The sequence below is a fragment of the Myotis yumanensis genome, unplaced genomic scaffold, assembly GCF_028538775.1.
Source record: "Myotis yumanensis isolate MYYU_CA2020_CCGP unplaced genomic scaffold, mMyoYum1.0.hap1 SCAF_12, whole genome shotgun sequence".
NCBI classification, from domain to species: domain Eukaryota; kingdom Metazoa; phylum Chordata; class Mammalia; order Chiroptera; family Vespertilionidae; genus Myotis; species Myotis yumanensis.
Window position 1 is genome coordinate 44,166,758 of NW_027223763.1, and position 25,241 is coordinate 44,191,998.

Genomic DNA, 25,241 nt, shown 5'->3' on the forward strand with positions numbered 1-25,241 from the left:
CCCCATTCTATAACTGCCACTTCCCATCTCATTTGGATAGAGACATTGGAAAGGACACCATGTTTTCATGTTGTCTCGCCCCATGTTCCGAGGCCGAGGCCTCAAGAGAGGCAGTGATGAGAGTATGTTCCACAGCAGTCACTGCTGGTTCAGGGCTCAGCCCAGACACCTATTGCCCTTGACACGGTTGAAGCCAGAGGTAACACAGGGAGGCCCTGGGCTGTATTGTGTGGGCCAGGGTACCACTCTGACCCTACCTGAGCAGCCCGATGTCCCCTTTGTGTGTGTGTGTGTGTGTGTGTGTGTGTGTGTGTGTGTACAGAAGGGGGTTCACACAGAAAGGGCCTGCCAGGAGCAGGAACAGGTTGGGGATAGGGGAGGTCAGAAGCCTGATGGACCAGTCATGTTCACACCCCAGGTCAAGGCTCACTGGGTGGAAGACGAGTGTGGGTGGTGCCCTCTGCCCGAGGTCTAACCCAAGCCCTGGAGGTGACTCTCATTTCCCCTGGGTGGAGGTCTGTGCAGACACAGGGCTGGGCCTGATCCAGGAGCAGAAGGTCCAGTGGGCAGAAGCAGCAGCGACTAGGGCAGAGCAGGCCTTGAGGACTCTAGATTGGCTGCTGGTCACTGTCACTGCAGAGCTCAACCCATTTCATGGAAGAGCAGCGGCTGGTCCATGAAGACCCCAGCCCTGCCTTCACCATTGAGAGGCAGGTGGGCCATACTACTGAGGGCCAGAGCAGGCCCGCAGTGCATATGGCCAGCTGGGGGTCTGGGGAGCCAGGGCCCTTGAGTGGGCAGAGATGGAGTCCTCCTCAGAAGCCCATCAGGTTCTGTAGACCTCCGTCCTGGAAGCTGCTCAATCAGCAAAGGCAGATCGCACTTTGCAACTCCTTCCTGGAGCCCCCCAGGCTCCACAAGAGGTTCCCAATGTGTGATGCCTACCTGGAGCACCAGGCCCATGTGAATCACACGGGGCCAGAGGACCTGCAGCCCCAGGAGGCAGAGCCCAAGGGTGAGGAGGTCTGGGTGGGCTAGGGGGTGGAGGTGCGTGCGAGCTTATGGAGAGGGCTCAGTGCCAGACACACAGGGAGCACCCCCAGAGACTGGCCAGGGGCAAAGCCTGGCTCCAGACCATCCACCTGCTGGACTGCAGATGGGGAGCACGTCCTGTGGTGGGTCCTGGGCTGTGGCTTCTCTGGAAGGCTCTGGCTTCTGTTATGTCCTTGGGGGGAGGAAAGGGCATATGGAAAAGCAGGCACAGGGGTGATCTTTTCTCTTCTCACAGCCCCAGCACCGGCCCAGGATGCAGAGGAGGCTCCTACAGTAACACCTGAAGTCCAGACAGAGGAGCCTGATGGAAGCTACAGGCATATACACCTCCAGAGGTCCTGCCACCTCCAGCAGCTACTCTAGCTACAGCTGTGGAGCCGGAGCCGGCCTGGGAAGAACCTACAGACATGACTGAGGCCCCACCACCCCTGGATGAGGAACCTTCCGTGGAACCTGCCCTGGGTCCTGCCTCAGAGGAGGAGCTGCCTCCTGAAAACCTAGCAGGGCCAGCTCCAGAGCTGCTGGCTGAGACTGCTCACAGTGTCCCCTCAGAAAAACTTGTGCTACCCCCGCTCGATGACCTTTTCTTCTTCTTTTCTTTTTCTGTTTCATTATTCTCATAGGGTAATTCAGCTTTTTTTTTAAATTTTTATTATTCAGGGTATTTGGGGGTCTTTTTCTTTTTCTCTATTCTTTCTTCTTTTATGCTTTGTTTCTCCATGGGGTGATTCAATTTAATAAATAAATAAATAAATATATTGTTTGCATTTTAAATGGTGTCATTCTTGAGCATGAAGGACATTCACGATGATGTGCAAGCATCACCACCGTCTAGTTGCAGGATGTTCCATCCCCCAAAAGGAAACCCTACACCAACAGTACTCACTCTCCACTCCTCCTGCCCCTGGCAACTCCTGGTCTGCTTTCTGTCTCTGTTCCATTACATGTTCTGTATGTTCCCTATACATAGAATATTACAATAGGTGTCTGCTCACATATTTTTGTTGGTTTTTATCTGAAGTAGCATTTTTGTTATTTGAAAGGGAAATCCCATGTGGATTTGAGGTCAGAGGTAGGAGGTTGGGAGAAAGAAGCCCCTTTTCCTAAGTATGTGTATAATCCTGTGGTAGAGACCACTGTGCTAAGTGTGATCCCAGAGTCAAAAGCCAATCAGGTAACTGCTGGTTCTTCCTGTGCCCAAAACTAAAAGGAGAAAAATGAAGAAATCTGGGAAGACAAACCACAACCTGAAAAGCATTCCTCACAACCTAAGGCCAGAGAAAGATTTAAAATTCCTGTGGTGCAGATAACTCTTAAAAGTGGATGTTTTCTAAAGGGACAAAGGGCAAACACACTTCCAACCAGAGGCAATGCACCCAACTCTACCTGTTAGAGATATCCAACCTCCACGATGGGGACACACCCACTGTCAAGACTGGGGAGAGAGCACTGTCACCATCAGACTGGCAGGCTTCTGGTCTGGTGGCAATCAACCCTGAGGACAAAATGAGGCAGCAGAGGCCCCAGCAGGTCCCCTGGGGAGGAGGGGGAAAGGCCACCCTCTGGGAGAACAGTGTGCAGGATCTGCCAAAGTCCCACAGGTGCACACCTGCACCTGGCAGTGCTCCTCGTAGGAGGTTACCCCACAGAAATCCTTGCACAATTGTTCAAAGATGAATTTTTGAGACTACCTAGCAGAGCACTGATGAAATAGCCTGGAATTGAAGAGACCACTAATGTCCATGGAGAAGGGATGGGATCCACCAATCTCGATCCACATGGATGAAGGAAGCTGAGCAGCTGTTAAAGTCAGTGCAAGGGTCTCTATGTGCTTACAGATAAAGACTTCAGGGATTCTCTCACATGAGATGTGGGCAAATCATCTGCATCCAGGATCCCTCCTGTAAGGCCACATACGTATGATTTCAATAGGCAGACATGCATATGTGAAAACGACATGATACTGCATATAGAAAACATAAAGATTCCACAAAAAAACAACTAGAACTGATAAATGAATTTAGTAAAGCAGGATAAAAAACAAATATCCAAAAATCAGTTGCATTTGTATACACCAATAACTATCAGTAAGAGAAACTAAGAAAACGGTATCATTTACAATTGCATCAAAATAAATAAAATACCTAAGGGTAAATTTAATTAAGGATATAAAGACCTATACTTGGAAAATTATAAGATATTGAAGAAAGAAACTGAAAAAGATACAAATAAGTGGAAGTATATACTGTGTTCATGAATAGGAAGGATTAACATCATTAAAATTTCTGTACTACCCAAAGCAACCTACAGACTCAATGCAATCCCTATCAAGATACCAATAGTGTATTTCATAGAAGTAGAACAAGTATTCCAAAAAGAACTTGAATAGCCACAGCAATCTTGAGAAAGAAGAAGAAAGTTGGAGGAATCATGCTCCTGATATCAAACTATACTACAAGGCCACAGTAATCAAAACAGCATGGCACTGGCATAAAAACAGACATATAGATCAATGGAACAGAATAGAGAGCCCAAAAATTTATGCATGCCTTTATAATCAATTAATATTTAACAAAGGAGGCAAAAGTATACAATAAGGACAGTCTATTCAATAAATGTTGTTGGGAAAATTGGACATATATGTGCAAAAAAATGAAACTAGATCTCCTTCTTACACCATACAAAGAATAAACTCAAAATGGATTAAAGAATCATTCTTAAAGATATAATCTTTAAACAGAAAGAGGTATGTATGTGTAAATATTTCCTATAGTGGTATTCATTGGAAGTGAAAAATTAAAAGCAATCTTTATAAATGTCTAATAATTAAGAACCTACTAAATAAAGCATAATGTATTGACTTATGGAATATTCTTCAGCCATTTAAAAGGGTAATTATAAAACTTGTGCAGCTGTGGCAGACTTGGTTTGTTAATCCACAAAAAGTTATGATCCCTTCCATAGTATAGAGTTGCTGAGGAGCAGCTGCCCAGATAGGGGCTCTATTATCTAGATGTACCCTTGCATCCAGGTGTGGCCACATGACTAGTTTTCACACTGAGTGTTAAACTAGTGTGAGAATGAGAATAGAAGTAATATGAGTTCCTGAACTAAGGATGTGAAGAAGGATACATGCCTTCTCTACACCGCTTATTTCTCCTTCCACAGACTCAATATAGGTGACCACGTGGCTCTAGGAGATGCCAGAGCCACATGGTAGAAGGAACCTGCCTTACTGGATAGAAAAGAGTCTTTGCCCACCAGGAACATCCATAGTGGACTATGATGTGAATAAGAAATAACTTTGCATTATTTTTAAGGCAATAAAAATGAGGTACCCTTCAGTTTTATTTGCTATAATAGCTTACATTTTCTTTCAGTTAGAGAAGAAACACAGACAATGTTTTCATGCTAATTCAAAAATGCAGAATACAAAGTCACTTTTATGCTATTACAGGTAAAATTATGTATACTTTTATGCTATTACAGGTAAAATTATGTATACTTTGGGGACAGAACTTAGAAAAATACAGAAATACATATATATGATTTATTTGTTAAGTAAAAGAGACCATAGGTAAATTTTTATCTTATTAAGTTTTAATTATTTCTTCTTTGAAAGGTTAAAGTGGAAAAATACACTTGAATAAAATTTTAACCTGAAACAACTTAGTTATAATTGAAGGTTTAACAGATTAAATTTTAGTTATCTGGAAATTTCACTTATGCAAACCTGTTCATTAACCTATAAATAGCAGGGGGGAAAAGAAGTAGTACTGGACAAAATATATAAATCTAGTTAAGAGGTACTGAGGCACAATAGTGCTGGAGAAGATAGGTGAGAATGAGTGATTGAGCTGCAAAGGAAAGATATGGAAAGTTCTGAATGTATCTGTGTCCCATGTGAATGCTTACCAAAAGGTAACCTCAGCAGAGGAGGGTTTTAAGAATCAAGCGAATAGAATGATCTGTTTTGTGAATACTAGTCATCCTCTTTTCCCAGCCACTCCTGTCATTGCCTAAGGAGCTCAGGAACACAGTGGCCCTTGTGGCAAAAGAATGTTATACATGGGCTCAGTAACATAGACTTCTAGAATTACCAAGGCCAACCTGACTACAGCCACTGCTGAGTGCCCAATCTGCTAGCAGCAGGGACCAACACCGAGTCCCTAATGTGGCACCATTCCCAGGGTCATCAGTCAGTGACCTGATGGCAGGTTGATTATACTTGGACCTTTTCTATTATGGAAGCCATAGTACACTGTTCTTATTTAAACAGACACAAAAGAGAAGCACACAGGGGAGGAGATAGTGTGAGGACAGACCCAGAGATTGGAGTGGTACAGCCAAAGCTAGGGAATATATCAGTCATCAGAAGCTGGAAGAGGCATGAAGTGATGCTGCCCTGGAACTTCTGCAGGGAATATGGCTCTGCTGACACCTTAATTTCAACTATCAGCCTCCAGAACTGTAAGGGAATAAATTTCTGTTATTTTAAGCCACCAAGTTTATGGTAATTTGTCAAAGCAGCCCTAGGAAACTAAAACAATATATATATAAAGGAATGCAAAATCTATATTGGTTTCCTGTGGCTGCTGCAGTTAGAAGATCTAGATATGAGTCTTAGCTCCACTCCTGACATAAGGCAAATCTCCCTGCTATATCGCCCCTTCCCTAAGCATTTAGAAGTCATGACTAGGTAGGAACAAGTTCATGCAATCACCATTATTCCTATGGTGCAGTTCCCTATGATCTCTCTGGGTCTATCCTTCTAATGCGATACCAATGCCTTTCATCAACCCTTTCACCTCACCTAGATTGTACCATTATTTGTTCCACCCATGAGTGGGCATAGGAGGTGCAGAGAGAATATGCCCTTCCACATGCCACAGACTAGTGTCCTGAGAAAGAAAAAATTTATTACACAAAGCTTTCTCTCAGCACTTTCATTTCTTTATACCAGGTACATATACAACTAATTTTGTTAATGATTTTATTTCTGATGGATCCTTCTTTTCAGAATGCTACCAACTACTCTTCTAAATTAGATTTAGTATGTGTTCAGTTTTTAATTAGCTCAAATTAAAATCCTAGAGAGCAGCAGTGTACAATTTAAACCCACAGGTTAGAATCTCAGAGTATATGCAGAATTCTGACTCCAGATGAGTTTTCTCCAGTAACTAATGAAAGCAGGACTCTTGCCCTGGCGGGCTTGGCTCAGTGGATAGAGCCTCAGCCTGCGGACTGAGGGGTCCTGGGTTCGATTCCGGCTAAGGGCACATGCCTGGGTTGCGGGCTCCATCCCCAGTGGGGGGTGTGCAGGAGGTGGCCAACCAATGATTCTCTCTCATCATTGATGTTTCTATCTCTCTCTCCTTCTCCCTTCCTCTCTGAAATCAATAAAGAAATATATTTTTTTTAAAAAAAAGAAAGCAGGACTCTTTTCATGTGTGAACTCCCTTAAATAAGACGTCCCCTTGATGATTACCTTTTCACTTTAAGTAAGTCATTTTTTAAAAAAGAGTCCCAAAGACAGAGAAGAAAAAGTAAACATGAGATTCCTCAATGTCTTCCATTCATAGTGTCATATCCCCATAATTCCCAACATGAATCAGAGAAAGTGAAGAGAACAATAAACAGAAACTTCCTTGATGGTACAGAGATAGAGTGTTGTACAGGACCACACAGCCGCCACCATGTCCATCTACAAAGTGCATGGAAAGCCATACACACAGAGATGACTGTTTCCTGTCTTCTCAGTTAAAAAAAAAAAAACACACACAAAGGCAGTCCAAAGCTAAACTGCCATGGATGGCAAGGCTTCAGCCTTTCTGTCCCAGCTGTCAAAGAGGAGAGCCAGCCCTTACGCAGTGCTGCACATGAGTAAGCAGGTGATGGCTAAGTGGAATTTCAAGACATAACGAACTCAAGATGTGGATGTGGTTATCCAAACACCAAGGGACTTCTCCAGTTGCTCATGGATAATTGTGCTGCAAAATGCTTTGTTACATGGAGACCAGATGGGAGCACCCAACTCATCCTCAGCTTCCCGTCCCCCTGGATGTCTTTACACGCACACTCAGGAGCTGGAAGCAAGAGACAAGAGTCCATTTGAACCAAACCAAGATGGATTTCACACTCAATTCCCAACATCTGAACAAGTTCAGACAATCTACAGGCACCTAGATGCTTGGCCCAAGTTCTGTTCCTCAATCAGCCCACCAGTTCTCAAAATATCGTTGAAAGGATCAGGCAATCTGGCTTTCCTCTGGTGCCAAATGAGGGGGTGGAATTGGAGCTTAGGTTCCTTCTGGTGATAAGGCAATTCAATGCTTGGAAAATGCTGAAACATTTACCTTAAGGTACAGGGTTTGGTTCACTAAAACAATAATGGGCCCTCTTTGCTGCCATTTCATGAGTTGACCAACCCCACTGGGACCAGGATGAGAACCATTGAATCTACCTGGGTCAAGAGGCAGAGTTGAGTGCCCTGAGATAAGTTGAGATTTTGGTATCCAATGGGAAAGGATGTAAAAACTGACTTTGCCACCTATTAGGTATGTGACTTTGGACAAGACCCTGAATCCCTCTGTATCTCAGTTTTATTATGTATAAGATCTAAATGATCACAGGATGGAAGATGAAAGCCAATGCAGCTGAGCTCCAGTTCAATATCTGCCACCCAATAAACTCTCAATACATTTCACTTACATTCCTTGTTGGTGTCATTTCTTAATTCTTAATTATGAATTTCTTAATTCATAGCAATTGAATGAATTTGTTATTGTTTTAATAACTTGTAATGTTTTTCTAATTACAAAAATATATATTTGCATGTTCCTTTTTTTGAACCTTTAGGAAGTACATAAGAGGAAAAATAAAAATCATCTGTAAACTTATAAATGACTACTGTTAACATCTCTGTGTGCATCCTTTGTCTTTTGTCTATCTGTTTTTGTTTTTTCTCTCTCTTTCTCTCTCTCTCCCTCCTTCCCTTTCATTTTATGTTTATGATTTTTTACAAAAAAAAATTTGTGTGGCCTACATCTTGCACTTAATATAACTAGCCCTTCCCTAAAATCTGTCTATCACTAAATATTCTTCCATAACATGATTTTAGTGGCTATATAGTCTTCCATTATTTAAATGTACTATCATTTATTGACCAATAAAAAAAAGTGTTCTTTCACTTAAAGTTTTTATATGTGCAACTAAAAAAATGTTTGAGGACTGAACTCATACTGTGGAATAAACTGAATATAGTGTGCCAATAATTAAATTAAAAAAACTAGTTGAAACATGCCTGCATGACAATAATGTCTTCTTTCTTCTTTAACCACCAAAACTAATCACTAAGAGACTACTGAAGTGCATGGTAAGGAGTGACAGGACCATGTCTGCATCCTTGTTCGACCTGGATCTTCTGACATTTCCCCCAGCCATGCCTCTGACTTGCACTGTCCACTGGTATATACTAGGCTGGCCTGCTAACTTACCCATGTTGTTGAGCTCACTGCAGAAAGATGTCCTTGCAACATAGCTTCCTGCCTAGAACAGTAGGACTTAAATTGCTTATATTTCTTAGTCTTGGTCCATCCAACTCCAGCATCAGTTCTACTTATTATCATAGAAACATAGATCATTTGGGAACATTTAGTCACCTCCTTCAATTCTATAAAGCCTTCAAACACTTCTGACATCTAGGACTCTCTTCTATCTTCCTCCTGAATATATCCAGGGAAGAATATCCAGGGGGTGGAGGGGTGTCCTATGCACAGATGCACACACATATGCTACTTGACAAACTACCTAAATTCTTAAGAATACTTTGCATCTGGCACCTTTATAGGTATATAAAAATTTTATAATACAGCAGGTCCTAGAATAACATCCATTTTGTTCGATATCATTTCATTATAACATCAATGAGATGCCATAGAACTTAACTCTTATTTATATCAATTAGCCTATGGTAAATTGGTTTCCTTATATGTCATTTCACTTAAAGTTACAGAACCTATTGACAATGTTAAGTGAGAACTTACTGTGCAATGATTTTTACACACACACACACACACACACACACACACATATACATATTCCAAAACAAAAACACAATATCTTTGGTACCTCTGTAGATAGAATATATATATTCCAAAACAAAAACAAAAGTCTCTCTTTATAGCTATGTTTTTTTCCATGAGTAGTTGTCACATCAATTAAAATACATTTATATGGATCTTCAAATAAATTCCATCAGACCACTTTCTGTCTGGCTGGTTAATCATTACTGCCCATTTGCTAAGTGCCCCTACCTCCTATAGTATGTTCCAATGAACTAAAGACATCTGGCTATCATAGATTTACAACTCAGCAAGATTAAACAATTTACCGTTATTTATGACAGCAAAGCTGGGTCTTCTGTATTATATTCCACATTAGCATCTGTCACTTTACATTTGGGAGCTCCTGTCCAAAAAAGATTATGCCTCCTAAGCAAGCATTCAGCAGGGCCACAGAAGCAGGCACCCTAACAAATAGCCTGACAAAGTATTTTAAAGCATCACCAACTCCTGCAGCTGTGCATTTCCAGACTACTCAGCAGATTAGCCTGGAGTCTCTTAGCCCCTGCTTGGTCTGTTCCTCTCAGTAATCTCTCACATGGCCCAGTCCATTAGGCTTAAAAATCCTGAAATGAGCAGACTAAGATCTGGCCTCAGGAGGGGACAGTGGGGTGGCTGGGCAGGTTGGGGGGATGCTCTTAACACAGCTTGAGCCTCAGAAAGGTTTAAGGTAGAAGAGTTTGGCACTGACACAACTAATTCATAACAGGAAATAATGCACAGACCATGCTAAAAAAGAAAGTAAGTCCCTTAAGTTGAGTTAACAGTCTATGCCAGAGCAGCTATCCCTTCAAGTACCATGGCAGTGAGTGGGTGCAGGAGTGCTTGTGTGTGCGTGCACACCTGCACTGGGGAGGAATACCAAAAGTCAAGAGGAAGCCTCACCAAAGCAAATGTGATCACCACATCCACAGGCACCTCTGATCAGTAAAGCTCTGGAGATTAAAAAGCCCATATGTACATGTCCTTTTACTTTAATCAGAGGAAAATAGTTTGGTAATATGAATGAATAAAATAATTGATAATAATTCATTACCACATTCAATCCTCCCACAATCCTGGAAGATATGGGAGCAAGTATTATTACTTTCCCTATTTTTACAGATGAGAAAACAAACCCAAGAAGGCTAGGTGACTTCACGGGCATACAAGTTGCCAATGGTAGTACCATGGCTCAAATCCAGAGCTTCTTCTTTTTTCTTCGTTATTCTTTATTGACATGTTTAATTATGAAAGCAATTCATATAGATATATGATTAGTTAATAGAGAGAAGTATATGCAGTAGAAATGAAAAGAATTCTCCATACACACCCACAGACCCCAGATATATTCACTGTTAACTGTCTGGAGTGTGCTTCTTCCAACCTTATTTTCTGTGCCTAAATTATATACACAAAAGTGGGATCATGCTACACAAGATACTCTACTAATTACTTTGATTCACTTAACAATCACTCACATCTTTCTCATGCCACATATAGATCCACCTCCTATGCTTATGAATATTAATGTATCTATGGTGAGGTTGTGTCATAAATTATATACTTGTTTTCTACTGCTGAAGATAGAAAAACTTGTTTCCAAGTTTTTCTTTAGCAAAATGTTGCAGTGAGCATTCCTATACAGAGACATTTGCACATTTGTATTAGGAATATCTCCAGGATAAAGTTGTAGATTAAGGGACTCCTGAATTATTAAACAAGAACTCTACTAATTTGGATATATACTGCAAAACTGCCTAAGCAAAAAGTTGTATTAATTTAACTTCCACCAACAGTGTACATACATGACAATTTTCCACACCCACACCAAACTCTGAGAATTTTTATTTTTTTTCAAACTGATGGGTTGCTCTTATTTATATTTCTTTGTTTATTAATGAGGTTGATCCCCTTTTCATGTGTTTGTGTTGTTGACAATATTTCTTTTAATTGTTTGAATTTTCTTAATTGCTTTTCATGTATTGCAGACATTAATCATTTGTAGTAAAACTCTCCTCCCAATATTTTGTGGGGTCTTTTGTCAAATGGGATAAACTTTGGTCTTTATGATTTCAAATTCTTTTCTCTTACCATTAGAAATTCCTAAATGCAAAACTAGATACCCTCTCCCAACCCCGCCAGCTACAAAACAGGACTCTTATCAGAGGAGAAAAATATACTGGCAATAATTTAATATTATATTTGTACAAAGCACCTATTAGAGACTTGGAAAGGAAAGAAAAACTTCTGTGACTTTTTGCCAATAAAAAGAATTTCTTTGTGAATTGAATGTCCCTGAAACTTTTCATACAAATACAGACTTTAGTCCAAAATTTGATGTCACTAAAGATGTAAGAGATGAAAGATATCCAAGAACTCAGAAAATGTGGATTTTAGCAAGTCTTGTGTATATTCTAAATATCCTTTTATTCATAACTAATGAGAGTCAAGGCAGATGAAAGAACCTAAAACTTTCCCTTTGGCTATGCAAGTATAAACAGTTAAGGCATATTGGCCAAATCTTGAGTGTTTGCAATTAATTGTCAAGGCTGTAGGCTAACAAAGAACATTGTAGCCCTAGCTTTCTATCTTCTATATAAAAATCCCTGGGAAATTTAGACCTTCTTTCCCCTGCCTATCATTCCCCAATAATCCTATTCAAATTCTATTACAGCATTTGTTCATGTTACTGTTGTCTAAAAGAAGAGTGGCCAAGGATCAAGAGATGTGCGTTAAGATTAGTGAAGCCAATACCCGTGCTGAGATTCCTCAAAAATCGGTTCCAACTTCTACTCTTTATGTCTGTACAGAAACTAGCAAACTTCAGAGTTCACAAATGGCTCCAAGAGAACAGATGTTTCATAGAAAATTCTCAGGGCAAGTTTCACACATAATGTTGCTGATGTGTGTCTGTCTTTTCAATAAACATCATATGCTTTATTAGAAGATTTACTAAAGCAGCTTAGTTAAAAATGCCATCTGGGTCTCTGGACACATTAAACAAAGCTTAAAATAACCCACCCCAGCAACTGGGAGGGCCCAGCTGTTCTCAAAACCTCTCCCACTCCCTTTACTTACACACACACACACATACACACACAAAGTAAATGAGGACTTGAGGCTAAAGATTTAAGAATGAACTGGCCCAAACATAGATGGATGGAACCATAGGCTCCCTAAAAGTTGCTGCTGCTCATATAATAGATTTCCCAATTCCACGAATGGGGATTTGGTAAGGGAAGCAAGATAGAGTGATGGAAGGCTCTTCAGAGTTCTAATGCAGTAGAGGCCCAGTGCATGGATTCATGCAGCGGTGGGGTCCCTCAGCCTGGCCTGTGGACCCCTCAGGGGATGTCGAAGAGCCAGTTTTGGCCTGATCCCCGCAGGCCAGGCTGAGGGACCCCACCGGTGCACGAATCCATGCACCGGGCCTCTAGTATGCATATAAGATCTTTGGTTAATCTCTTCCCACCTTTCTCCCTCCCCGCTTCCCTCTGAGATTCATCAGTCTGTTCCATGTTTCCATGCCTGTGGTTTCTGTTCCTGCGTTGAGTGTCTACCCCCTGGTGGTCCGTGCACATCATAGCTGGACGGTCAGTCGGTCAGCCAGTTGCTTAGACTTTTATAGAGAGAGATTATAAACCTTCCTAACATCTGGGCCAAAGTAGCTCATTCCAGCCACCTGTACCTATTCTGTAGTGAAAACCAGTAGAAAATACATAGCAATCACCACTCAGTTCTTTTCCACTTCAAGAGATAAGACCTGGGGCCAGCCAACCCCAGATTTCCACATCCATTCCAGGAAAGAAGCCTTATGTATTGAAGCACTGGTTTCCCTCTCTTGCTTCCTTTTTCTTCCCTCTCTACTTTCCACCCAACACCATATCCCACTCTGCTCCCCTTCCAAGCCTATGTTCCTTGTCTTTGGTTCTACACCAAAGTGTGTCTCCCATATCTATACTAATAAAAGGGTAATATGCTAATTAGACTGGATAGACCAGATGTCTTCTGGACGTCAATCCAGATGTCATTCCTGACAAAGCCAGGGGCGTGGCTGGCCTACAAACTGCCCACAGCCCCTCGCCCAGGCCGGCCCCACCCCCAGCAGGGACCCCCACTCTGATCGGGGGCGGAGCTAGTCTGCAAACCCCACAGCCCCTCGCCCCAGCCAGCCCTGCCCCCCAGTGGGGACTCTCACCCCAATCCGGGGCCCTCTTCAGGTCAGGCCAGCCGGCCCCCACCCATGTACTATCCTATCTAATAAAAGGGTAATATGCAAATTGACCCTAACAGAACCACCAGAACAACCACTGGACCAGTCACTATGAGGCACACTGACCACCTCTTGGTCCCTTTCCCTGGCCAGCAGGCTCCGATCACCTGATGGCCACCTGTGGTGGGGGCAGGGCCAGCAAGCAGGCAGGAACAACTGACCTCTCAGTCCCTTCGCCCAGCTGTCAGGCACCGATCACCTGATGGCGAACAGAGAACCGGGGGTGGGTGGCAGCAGGCAGCAGGGCCCGCTGCGGGCAGCTGGGAAAGATGGCTCTGATCGCAGGCCAGGCCTAGGGACTGTACCTGTGCACGAATTTCATGTGCTGGGCCTCTAGTGGTCTAATAAATGCCAAGGCAAATGCATTCTCATTCTTTGGAACTACCTTTTCATGTTCTGTTAGAATCAAATATAACCTGTGCAAGCATCTTAGCTGGAAGGCACACCCAAGTCTCTTTCTGACCCAGCTTTCCTCATGCCCTTGCACTTCAGCTTCCACCTCAAAAGGGGTTCAAAAGGCATTAAGAAGCTTTTGAATGGGGTAACTCGATAATAATGTTGTTGTTGCTGCTGATCATCATATGCTCAATACTGTATGTGGCTAGTCAACAAGTGGATTTTCTCTTGACTAAAACATGAAACAAGAGATATAAATTGTTTTCAAAGGGGCCCATTGCATGGTTTATTCAATACATGCATTCAAATTATTATCTGAGAAGTATTTGGTTGACCTTAATAATACTCCACTAAATATCTTAGTGCTATGGATATTTCTAAATGCTTTCCTATGCAGTGCGTTATCTGACTCCCAGGATAATTCAGTGATGCTGTCATACCCAATTTATAGAGGAAGAAACAAGGGGTTTCTAGGTATTTCGAGAGGCTAAAGCATTTGTCCTGTAACTTGCAAGGCAGAGGTAGGAATTCAAGGGGAGACTTCCAGATGCTGATACAATGCTTTCTCTACCAAACCTCATTATCTCCTAGGCTATCGTCTGGTTTGGGTTTGCCAAATACGTATTTGTCGTATTTGATGACTTACCTTTACTTAACCTATAATTGCTTTGACTGTAATACTCTGGCTCCATTAAACACACACACACACACACATACTTTAAATGTTAAGTTATAGAGCTGCACTGTCTGGTATGGTAGCTACTAACCACTTGTGACTATTTAAAGTTAAAATTCAATTAATTAAATTAAATGTAAAATTCAGTTCTTCAGTGGGTGCATTTCAAGTGTTCAATAGCCACATGTGGCTAGTGGCCAGGACAGTGCACATTACAGAATATTTCCATCATCACAGAAAGTTCTACTGGACAGTGCTGATATACAATGTCATTTCCAGAGAGAGAAGACTTTAGAAAAAGTCAGAAAGATCTTGAGGCAGATACAGGGCTTTATTATTGTCCAATAATAAAGGTAGTTTGGGACTAAAAAAAAGATTATAACACAGAGGAGAAAGAGAGAGAGAATGCTCTTAGCTAGATGGATCTACCCAGAGAAGGGCAAAGGCATTCTTGTAGCCATTATGTTGTATTTAGCTCTTGAACTCATAAGAGATTAGAATAAATTGGTATATAGAGAATCTAAACCCCTAAAGAGGATCTGAAGCAGATGGGAATAGAAAGAGAATAAAAAATCAACTAGTTACAAACTAAGTTTAGTCATAATTCATTTAAATGATACAATTTACTCTTTGTACTTAGTAATTATTTTTCTTTTTTAGTATGACATTGTTTGTATTTTTAAAGGGGAATTAAAATACTTCTAGGGAGATTTTTAGGTATATTCACATAGCCACATAAAGACTACAAAAACAGGTAAAGAAGTACCTTTTCACTCACAAATGCATTCAAATTGATTCTATAAAAATCCAGGTATCCATAGCAATAGTTAAAAAAGTGAAAGCAAAACAAAACAAAAGTCATGTACAACAATGGAAGTTGCTGTTTCACCAAATCTTACTATGAAAACTGGTGATGTAAAGAGAGAAATAAATATATATTCTGCTTTCCAGAGGGAACTCTATTACAGGATAACTAAATGGCCCGATTGTGAGGAAACTGCCCCAATCTATAGTAAAATGCCAACTAAAACATGCAGGGGGAATAGGAGAATTAGCAAATCAACATTTTGAAACCCCTAATGAAACAATTTACTCAAGCCAGGATCACTCCTGGATGTTAAAACAAATGGATGAAAGTTGATAAGGAAACAAATATTTACATGGTACTTAGTTCACTCTACAGGCTACTTGCTAGTCCCAAGGCGGGAAATAATAGAAGCTACGGGCAATCACCACAATAACCCTGTAATCATTTCAGCATCACGAATAATGGAACAACCAGAGATTATGTTTCCTAATGTGATACAACATGAACATATATCATCATCTATAAAATCTTCTTGTAAAAAAATTGTTGACCCCGAATCTAAGTAAGCTTTTGCAACTAATTTTTAGTTCAACAAACAAATAAAATATAGTACAAATTAATATAGTAAATTTGTATAGTAACAAATTAATATAGTAAAAAGTTAAATGACACCATCAAGAAATAAATAAAAAATTCCAAAAAAGGGAGGGGGAGGCTGAGAGGGGAGATTTTATAGGACAATTGACTGGCCTAGTCTCTCCAACAAGTAATTTTCATTAGCAAAATAAAAATAAAGAGGGAAATATTTTCTAGGTTAAGAGAGACTTAAGACAAATAACCAAATGCAATGTGTGTTTATTGATTAGAATAAACCAGTTTGATCAAGCCGACTATAAAAGCATTTTTAAGTAAGTGAGGAAATCTGAATGTGGGCTTGGTAATAAATGATACAAAGAAATCACTTTTTATTTTGTTTGGAATGAAAGTGTAATTGTCAAAGAAAATGTTCTCCTTTTTTTTAGAGATCCATACTAAAGAATTTAGAGGTAAACTGTAATTTTCTTTAGTATACTTTAAAATACTTTACTCCCTAAAGAGAAGAAATAAGTATAGAAAAAAATGTTAACAATTTAGGGTATGGGCATATGAATGTCATTATTTAGTCTCTCTACTTTTCCAAAAGTTTAAAAATTTCACAATTTTATAATAAAATGGGAAATCCCAAATTGTACAGGGATATATCTGAGAATCCATTTCAAAGTTTATGAGATATTAAAACATTGGTAATGTAGTTTATCATTTTATAAACTCCAAACTTCTATTCTCCTCCATCAATTACATAATCAAAGAACTAAAGTTTTTGTTTTTTTATAAAAAATTGTTTTGTAAAATTAGCATTTTTAATAAAAACCAAGATTTTTCAGATAGAGAGAATGCAGCCCCCCAGTCAGATTCCAGTCAGATTAAAAAAAAGAAACTCTATTTTTCTACTATTTTCTAGCCTTTTATTGAATATTTCATAAGAAATCAAAAAAGGTCAAAGCATTTGGAATCAAAGTTCATCGTTCCCGAATATAACTCAACAGTCCAAATTAGGAGACAAGTCCATTCCCACCAATTTGCAATTACTCAAGACCAATTTTGCTTACAGTTATCAAAACTGCCTTTCCCAGAAGCCAGCCTTCTGATTATTCACTTCGCTTTAGCAAAAGTCCCGAAGAACTGAACAAAATAAGGATAAGATCGGTTAAAATGAGCTGTTTGAAATTTTGATAAATATCCACCATTCTCTTCACCCATGTCCACCTGCCTTAGAAGTAGTCCTTTCAGAATATTTAAGAGACGGACTTCTATATGGATTCTTCATAACCACTGTGAGGTTACATTTAACTCTATTTTAAGCATATATTAGCTTATGCTAACTATCCCCTAAAATAAACTTTGTTCAAAGTTAATAAAATGTATTTACCAGAGAAACCACTGTATTAAGAGGTTGAAGCATCCTTATAGTAAAGTGTGCCAAGAAATAATAAAGCATAATAATTTGCCCATGCAAATCAACAACTATAAGCTTCAAAAATATCCTGACCCACAATAAATATTGGACAGGCTATGTTTCTCTCATCCCTGGAAAAAACTGGAAGGAGTATGAAAGCTGCCATAGCTCTCCCAAGGCTCATTATTCTCCATCATTCCACAGAAACAGCTTTGTCAGGCAAGAGTAAAAGACCATTTGTCAACCTCTTTGCAAATCCCTGATTCTAGCCAATTTTCACCAATCCCAAGTGAGAGCCAGAGAGAAATTCAAGTCTTTTATCTCCAGCATCATTGTCTGCTAAGGGTTGGAAATCACAATTCCACAACCCAACTCACTCTTTGGCCCTGTTTCTCCCAATTGGTTTTGGTTATTTTTTTAAAAAAACTATTTCCTCATCCCTGAAGCATTGGGAAGGGGAAATTATAGTAGACAAACATGAAGCATGGACAACTACAAATCTTACTGGCGATCTCTCTCTCTCTCTCACTCTCTCTCTCTCTCTCTCTCTCTCTCTCTCTCTCACACACACACACACACACACACACACACACACACACAATGGGGTGGGGAGGGGGGAAGGAAGGAAGGAATCCAAATGCCAGACAATTGTTTAGTTTCACTTCTTTAAATGTTCGCACTCATACATCTGCAGAGATTTCACTTAAAGGAAAGTTCTATGTGTGTGGGTCTGACCACATTAACAAAGCTGAAATTACTCTTTAAGACAATGTTTCCCATATAGAATTCAGAGATCTCTTGTGAAAGTTATCTCTCTTGTGAAAGTCCTTGAGAGGCCACTGGATTGGGAAGAAAATAGGGATATGAGGATATAGCAATCAGTGCTTCTAGTAGTAGGATATCAAGGAAGGAGGGAGAAGGGAAGGGGGGCAGGGGGGTCTGAGAATTCCAATTGCAAAAGAAGGCTGCAGAGGTCGTGAGAGAATGGAGAGGAAATGAGGATGAAACGTTAAAGGAGAAAAGGCATGAAATGTGGTCAAATGCCAAAGGGCATCTTGGAGAGAAGTTGGGAATTGCTTTAAGAAAGGCATGGCAAATCTATTTCTGACCATTTAAAGATGTATCCAGGAAACTGAGCCCAGGCTGCATAGCATCAAATTGATCCCTACCCCATTTCCATCCGAGTCAAATTAATCATAAAATAATTTCACTGGGTTCATGAACCAAGGATATTAAAAACCTTCACCGTTTGAACTTGCCAAATATGTCAGGGATCAACACTGCTGTGTGCTCTGAGACAACACTACTGTTAAATTTGGCAGACCCAAACTTTAGGGTGGAAGAAGATGACTGCAAATAGGACAATGTCCTAGGTGCACCAGGGAGGCTGTGGAGAGTGGCGGTGGTGGGACACTGCGGGGAAGGACCTGGGCTAGGAGAGTGCCCAGCCGGCAGGCAGAAGGGGGCGTGGGGGAAAACCTGGGACAGCAGCGGGAAGCGAGGGACGACCAGGTAACTCACCCCGTTGGCCGCAGCCATCTGCACCACGATCTCCGTGGCCGTCCTGCTGAAGTACCTGCCATCGCTGCCCACCACCATGGTGCAGCCCTGGCGATCGCGCAGGTCGATGGACGACAGCACGCTCTGGATGAAGTTGGGCAGGTAGTTGCGCTGGCCCTCGAAAAGCCCGGTGGGCCGCCGCAGCCCCCCTCCCCCAGTGGGCCGCTGGTCCTCATAGGGTGCCGTTGGCACGGTCAGCACCGGGATGGGGCTTCCCTCCATGGCGGCTCCTGTCCGGTCCTGCCGCGGCTCCCGGGAGCCGGAGGGAATCTGCAGCCCGGGGGATGGGGGGGGGGCCACCAACCTGGCGGCGCGCCCGAACTCCGCCTCGCGCCCCGGCCCCCTCCCCGAGCTGCCTGCAGCCTGCGCCCTCCCGCGGCACCGACTGGTGGATCCTCTCCAAGAGGCCCCTCACTGCCCCAGCAAAGTTTGGCCTCTACCTTCCAACAAACTTCCTCTCCAGCTGGATGGCCCTAGGGGGCCGCAGTTTTTTCCCCCAGTTGGACTCACTTTCGGAGTGTCGTCCCCAAAATCTGTTCCCAGTGCCAGCTACCCCGTCCCCTGGCGGCTCCTATTCTTGTGTCTGACCCAAGCCTTCCCCAGCAATGGACTGCCTCCTGGCCCACCTCCGCTAGAAAATAACCCGGGGGTGGTGAGACTTGGAGGAGGATTTGGAATCCTCTCCACTTTCACCAACAACCCTGTCTCCTCGTCCTCTGGGAGTGAGCAGTTTACTCGCACAAGTTTCTCGCTGTAACAAGGACTAGGGAGGGAGTCGGGGTGGGGGTGGGGTGGGGGGACTGAAACTTTTGCCATCAGCAACAGCCCTAGCCAAAAATAACCCTGGAAAGGCAAGCTGAGAATTGTTATCTTCTGCCAGCGATGAAATTGGAGGCTGGGTGCTGTGTGTGTGTGTTTGTGTGTACACACCCTCCACCACTACCATTTGTTGCAGGGAATCACATACTGTCAGGCCCTTCCATCCAGCAGGGCCCGCCAAGCCATCAACACTTTTCCCCTGGCTATCTCCAGATAGCCCACATTTCAGTGTGAAAACATTTCTTCCTGTGCTAGTTGCAACAGCAGCAACACAGACACACATTTTCTTCTTCTTGCCCTTCCCACCCTCGCTAGCCCAGCTCATGCTTAGAAACAGGCTTGTCTTACACTGTATTTGCCCATATTGCTGAGCTCTTTTTAATATCCTACCAGAAATGAATGAACAAACTCAAATTAAATAAGGACTAGGTACTAGGAACTGTTAGGTCCTTTCCAGGGATCCTCTCATTCTGCAGGGGCTAGAGATGGTCTGCCCCGTCTTCTTAAAGCTCACCTGAATCCAAAACCAAGAAATATCCCATAGAAAATAGGAGTAAATAAAGAACAGACTAAAAAGATAAAACCCTAGAGTCCATTCCCCTGAATTTGTGGTTGAGGGAGCCTTGGCTTAGCACCAGACAGACCTCAACCCTTCTAAGGATCTGTGCATATCTCTATAATGTGGGGGTTTTAAATCACTTTCTAATAACATTTCATTTTGCAAAGGACAGTATTATTCCCAGGAGAAGAGAAGGTGGTAAGGCCTTTACCCCAGTAAAGACATAGCCCCCAAGCCTACAGTTGCCCAAAAGACCTCCAGGATTTCATCTCTCCACTTTCAGCACCTGCCTCAGTCTTGATATCTCCATCATCCTGTCCCAACAAAGCTCAGCTCCTTCCACCGGACTAAAGACAAGTCAGGCACATCTCATACAAGACTTTACAGTTTTACCAGTCAAGAGGAAAGTCACTTTTCTTAGTTCAAACCCCCAAATTCCCAAAGACTCTGGCCCAGCACAAGGGAATGTGCCCAACTATATTACCAGAAAAGAACCCCACAGTGAAAGGGAAAATGGTTCCTCCAAAGGAAGGAAGTGCTATGCTCCAGAGCAGCGGTCACCAACCTTTTGGACCTCACGGACCACCAGTGGTCCACAGACCACGGACCACTGGTTGGCGACCACTGCTCCATAGGGAAGAGAAATGGATGACCAAATCACAATTGTTCACCACATCCTTCACACTTTCACTGATCAAGTCTTTTGAAAATTATTTTTTTCTCTGAATTCACATAGCACTTTGTATCACTAATAAGGAATGTTTCCCATGTTGCTATACCTTTCTGCGTGTATCTTCTCACCTCTAGCTGTATGTGACCTTGGAATAATCCCCTAACCTCTCCTCACCTTGTGTCCTCACTGTAAAATGGGCATTATTATAATCCCTACCTCATAAATTGTTGGTAGGATTAAAATACTTAGTACAGTGCTGGACAAATGTTAGGTGTTTATATTATTGCCATAAATGTTGCATTTATCATTATTAATGTATAGCAAGAATTACGGTCTATATATTTGTAGACCACCACTGTACTTAAAGGGTTTTGGGCATAGGTGATATTTTATAAAGATTAGTGGAATTAATCTGTAGGCTTTGACAATGGGAACTAAATATATATAGAGTAATTTGCCCTTGAAACAAAAGAAAGTTTTATAACTAAAGAAATATCTTCAAAGCTACCTCCAAATTTGGTCCAGTTAATTTTAATAAATTTGTCACAGTGATAGAGAATGGACCTGAGAGGGCCCCATAGATAAGAAATGTCTTGCCCATAGTTGCTCACTGGTAACATGAGAAGGTCAGATTAGATCAGTGTTTCTCAAAGGGTTTTCCTCAGAACATGCATGCCTACTAAATACTGCACAAAACAAGAATTTCTTGGCTAAGTAACTTTTTAGAATCCTGCACATTCTACCCCATTCTTGGAGCTTCACAATGCACATTTTCATATTCAAAGCTCTGAGAGGTCCCACAGAAAAGACATTAGTTTAACTTTTTTTAAAATGCGTGCTTCCCAACCTAAATTCACAAGACCAGTTTGCTTAAGGAAAGAGACTCAGACTACCTTTGTGACTACAGTGTTGACATCGCCCTTCCCATTTGTGTGTCCTCGGTGGGCTAGGTCAGGGATAAGTACATTTTCCTGCTTCTAGGGACTGGTCACCCCTTTGAACTGACTCAGAGCTCTTGGCAGCATGGGTCACAATGAAGGGCAGCTCTGTTTGCCTAGAGATGCCTTTCAGCCTTCTCTGAGCCTCTAGTCTAGAGAAAGGCATCTCACTGAGAATTCTTGGCATGAAACAGGAGCATCTGATATGTCCTCCCTTTCCCTTGGGACTTCCTTGCTCTCAAAAAAAAGGTGTCAGCCAGCACCTTCATGTAGAGAAAACACTAGCTGGTTCAGCAAGATCAGCATTTCCCAAAAAGAGAATTTAGGGTAAAATAAGTGTTAAAACATTACATACTTTATCCCCTATCCTATAGATTCACAAAGCGCATTAGCATATTAAAGACTGAAGTTCCATAGGAAAGAATACTCAACTTTAACCCAGATTTTCCAAATTTTATCTATGGGGCCCTTTTCCAAAACAGATCAAGGACATTAATATTCTATGAAACACGTTAGATCTTTCAGGTCCCTTCCAGATAAAAAGGGAATCATTGAATGATTTTACTCATGAAGCACTGTTAAAAGATTAATTTCTGTCAGGTTTCTATTAAGAAAGTTACTAGAATTTCAAAAGGGAGCAGGTAAAATCGCCCAATTAAAAAATATACCCTTGAGCCTGGCTGGTGTGGTTCAGTGGTGGTTAAGTGTCAACCCAAGAACCAGGAGTTCCCTGGTCAGGGCACATGCCCAGATTGTGGGCTCGATTCCCAGTAGGGGGCGTGCAAGAGGCAGTCAATCAATGATTCTCTCTCATTGATGTTTCTAGCTCTCTCCCTCTTCCTTCCTCTCTCTGAAATCAATAAAAACATATTAAAAAAATATAAACCCTTGAGTGATTTCGAGACTTAAAATGACTTACATATATATTTATATATAATTTCGTATGTTCTGTTCTTCCACCCTCCCACCCCCACCTCGGAGGCCCTGGCTGGCAGAGAAGGCTGGCACACACATTTGGTCATGGTAGTTAAGTATTCCTATTGAGTTGGAGTCTACTTCAGTGCACACAGGGAATGCTAAAAACATGCTGTTGACTCATTGACTCTAAGAGCCGAAGAAATGCCAAAAGTACAGGACAAGCGCCAGAAAAGCAGGTGGAAAATGTCATGAGGCAGTCATTCCTCTAAGGAAGCACCAGTTCCCTTTTTAATCTGCCCAAACACCTTTGGGTGGTAGAGAAAGCCCATTAGATTTCTCCCAAAATACCATCTTCCACTAAGCCTTCTGTTCCCTTTCACTATGTCCAAATGAAATAACACACAGCAATCCCAAGAGAATTTGCTGCTTCTCTACTGCCTTCATTGTAAGGCCACTAAGTGAATGTTCAAGTGATGTAAAGGTCCTTGTCTCATGTGTGTCTAGTGCACTTGTTCCTGTGTTCCCACATCTTGGACTTCAAATATTTGTTTCCCACCTTCATCAATGACTACATATGTGGCCTTGAACAACTTGCTTTCTCTCCCTAAAGCTAGGTTTCTGCACCTGAAAAATGGACATAATGCTACCTACCTCCAAGGGTTGATGATCATATTCAAAGAACTAATACGTGGAAATTGCTCAGCACAGTGCCTGGAACATAACAGGGGCTTAATAAGTGATTGCTACAATGATTATTTTGTTATTACCATTATTATTATTATTAAAAATAATTTTTATTGTTATATTTACTAAATTTATTATTACCATAATAATTACAAATAATATAATAGTATCATATAATAGTAATGATTCTTAATCTTTGTATCAGTAGTATTGTCTTTGAGAGCAAGAATGAACTATGTCTGATTACCTTTTCAGCACATTTTCTAGCATAACATCATAGGCAAAATAGGGAACTAGCGTTAAGGATTAAAAAATTTATTTTCATTGACCTTTAAATACTTTGTAACAGTGCAAAAGGAGTTGTCAGCCTAACACATGGAAATTCCCATTCCTGTGTGGTTTGTTTTTGGAGGTGCCACAGGATGCCTAGGAATCCTGAAGGACTGCTTATCAGCCTCCCAAGGCCAGCACAAGAAGCCAATGGGCAAAATAATGTGGGTGTAGTTTCCTGGCCTTCATGCACTGGCCCCAACTTTGAAAAGCACTTGATGTTAATTGACTAACTTGTAAACATTGTTTTTGGAAAGCCAATCGTTTCCTTTTAATTCAGTTTTACCTAAAAATAATAAGACTGATCAACTAGGGATGAAGATTTAATTTCCAAGTGTCCCCCAAAGTATCTAGAACCATCAATGATATATAATAACAGATTATTAAAAACTTTAGGAAGTCTTATCAAAGTTCCTCCTGTTATAAAAGGCAAAAATATTTACTTTTCTAAAGGAAACTCTATTTTAATAGGTGAATTTTGTTAAAGAAATACAATTTAGGTATTCATTAAAAATATATATATTTTTTCTATGAATTATATTTCATTAGTCATTTTTAATCATAACCTACGTGGAATTTTTCTTTGGGTTTTTTTTTTTGTATGGTAGATTTTAGAAAGGAATCCCCAATATATAACTAATATCTGAATAAATATTTTAGCATTACTAGCTAAAGTCATTTCTTTTTCTTTTTTTTCTTTCTTTTTTCTTTAGAGAAGGAGGGGAGGGAGGGAGGGAGGGAGGGAGGAAGGGAGGGAGGGAGGAAGTAAAATTGGTTGCCTCCCACATGTGCCCCAACTGGGGATCAAATCAGAAATCTGGGTATGTGCACTGACCAGGAATCCACCCCACCACCTTTTGGTGTATGGGAGGATGCTCCAACCAACTAAGCAACATTGGCCAGGGCTATAAAGTAATTTCTTAAAAACTATTTTATATTCATCTATATCATGGAGCTAAATAACAAGTATGCTGTACAATCCAGTATTCCTACCTTATGAATGGATTTTTTTCAGCTATGAAGTCTGGGTGAATTTGCATGACTGACAGTGAAATGCTACGATATCAAAACCAGTCAGTTTTGGAGTTGTGAGCACATGCCATCCTCAAGTCCCTAGCCCAGCCCAGGCCTACCTCAGATGTTACTTACCTATTTATCAGGAACACTGGTCCCAACAATTCTATGTACCCTGCCTAAACAATTTTCTTCATGAGATTCTTCCAGGAAAGGTTCATTTCCTCAGAGCACATATACAGAGGGCACATTAATTTGAAAATCAACTCAAGCAAATAGTGAACACAACTGCATTTTAACATAGTGTTTTCAGGACACACTAATTTAACCCAAAAGTGGTGCCAATGATTGGGCTTTTATGGTCTAAAATATGGTTATCAACTTCAAAGGGAAGCCAAAAGCACCTTCATTGTTTTGGCATTTTTCTTCCCTGTTTCTA

At 41.3% G+C, this 25,241-nt stretch overlaps 1 protein-coding gene across 1 annotated transcript in view; it reads right to left on the reverse strand.

Moving 5' to 3' along the window:
- Positions 1-19,578, reverse strand: part of PGM5 (phosphoglucomutase 5) — a 170,084-nt gene extending 150,506 nt beyond the window's left edge. The window contains exon 1 of the mRNA XM_070431546.1: positions 18,829-19,578. Coding sequence (XP_070287647.1) covers positions 18,829-19,089 — 261 coding nt within the window. The 5' untranslated portion in view covers positions 19,090-19,578. The remainder of the gene's footprint in view (positions 1-18,828) is intronic.
- Positions 19,579-25,241: the final 5,663 nt, after the last annotated feature.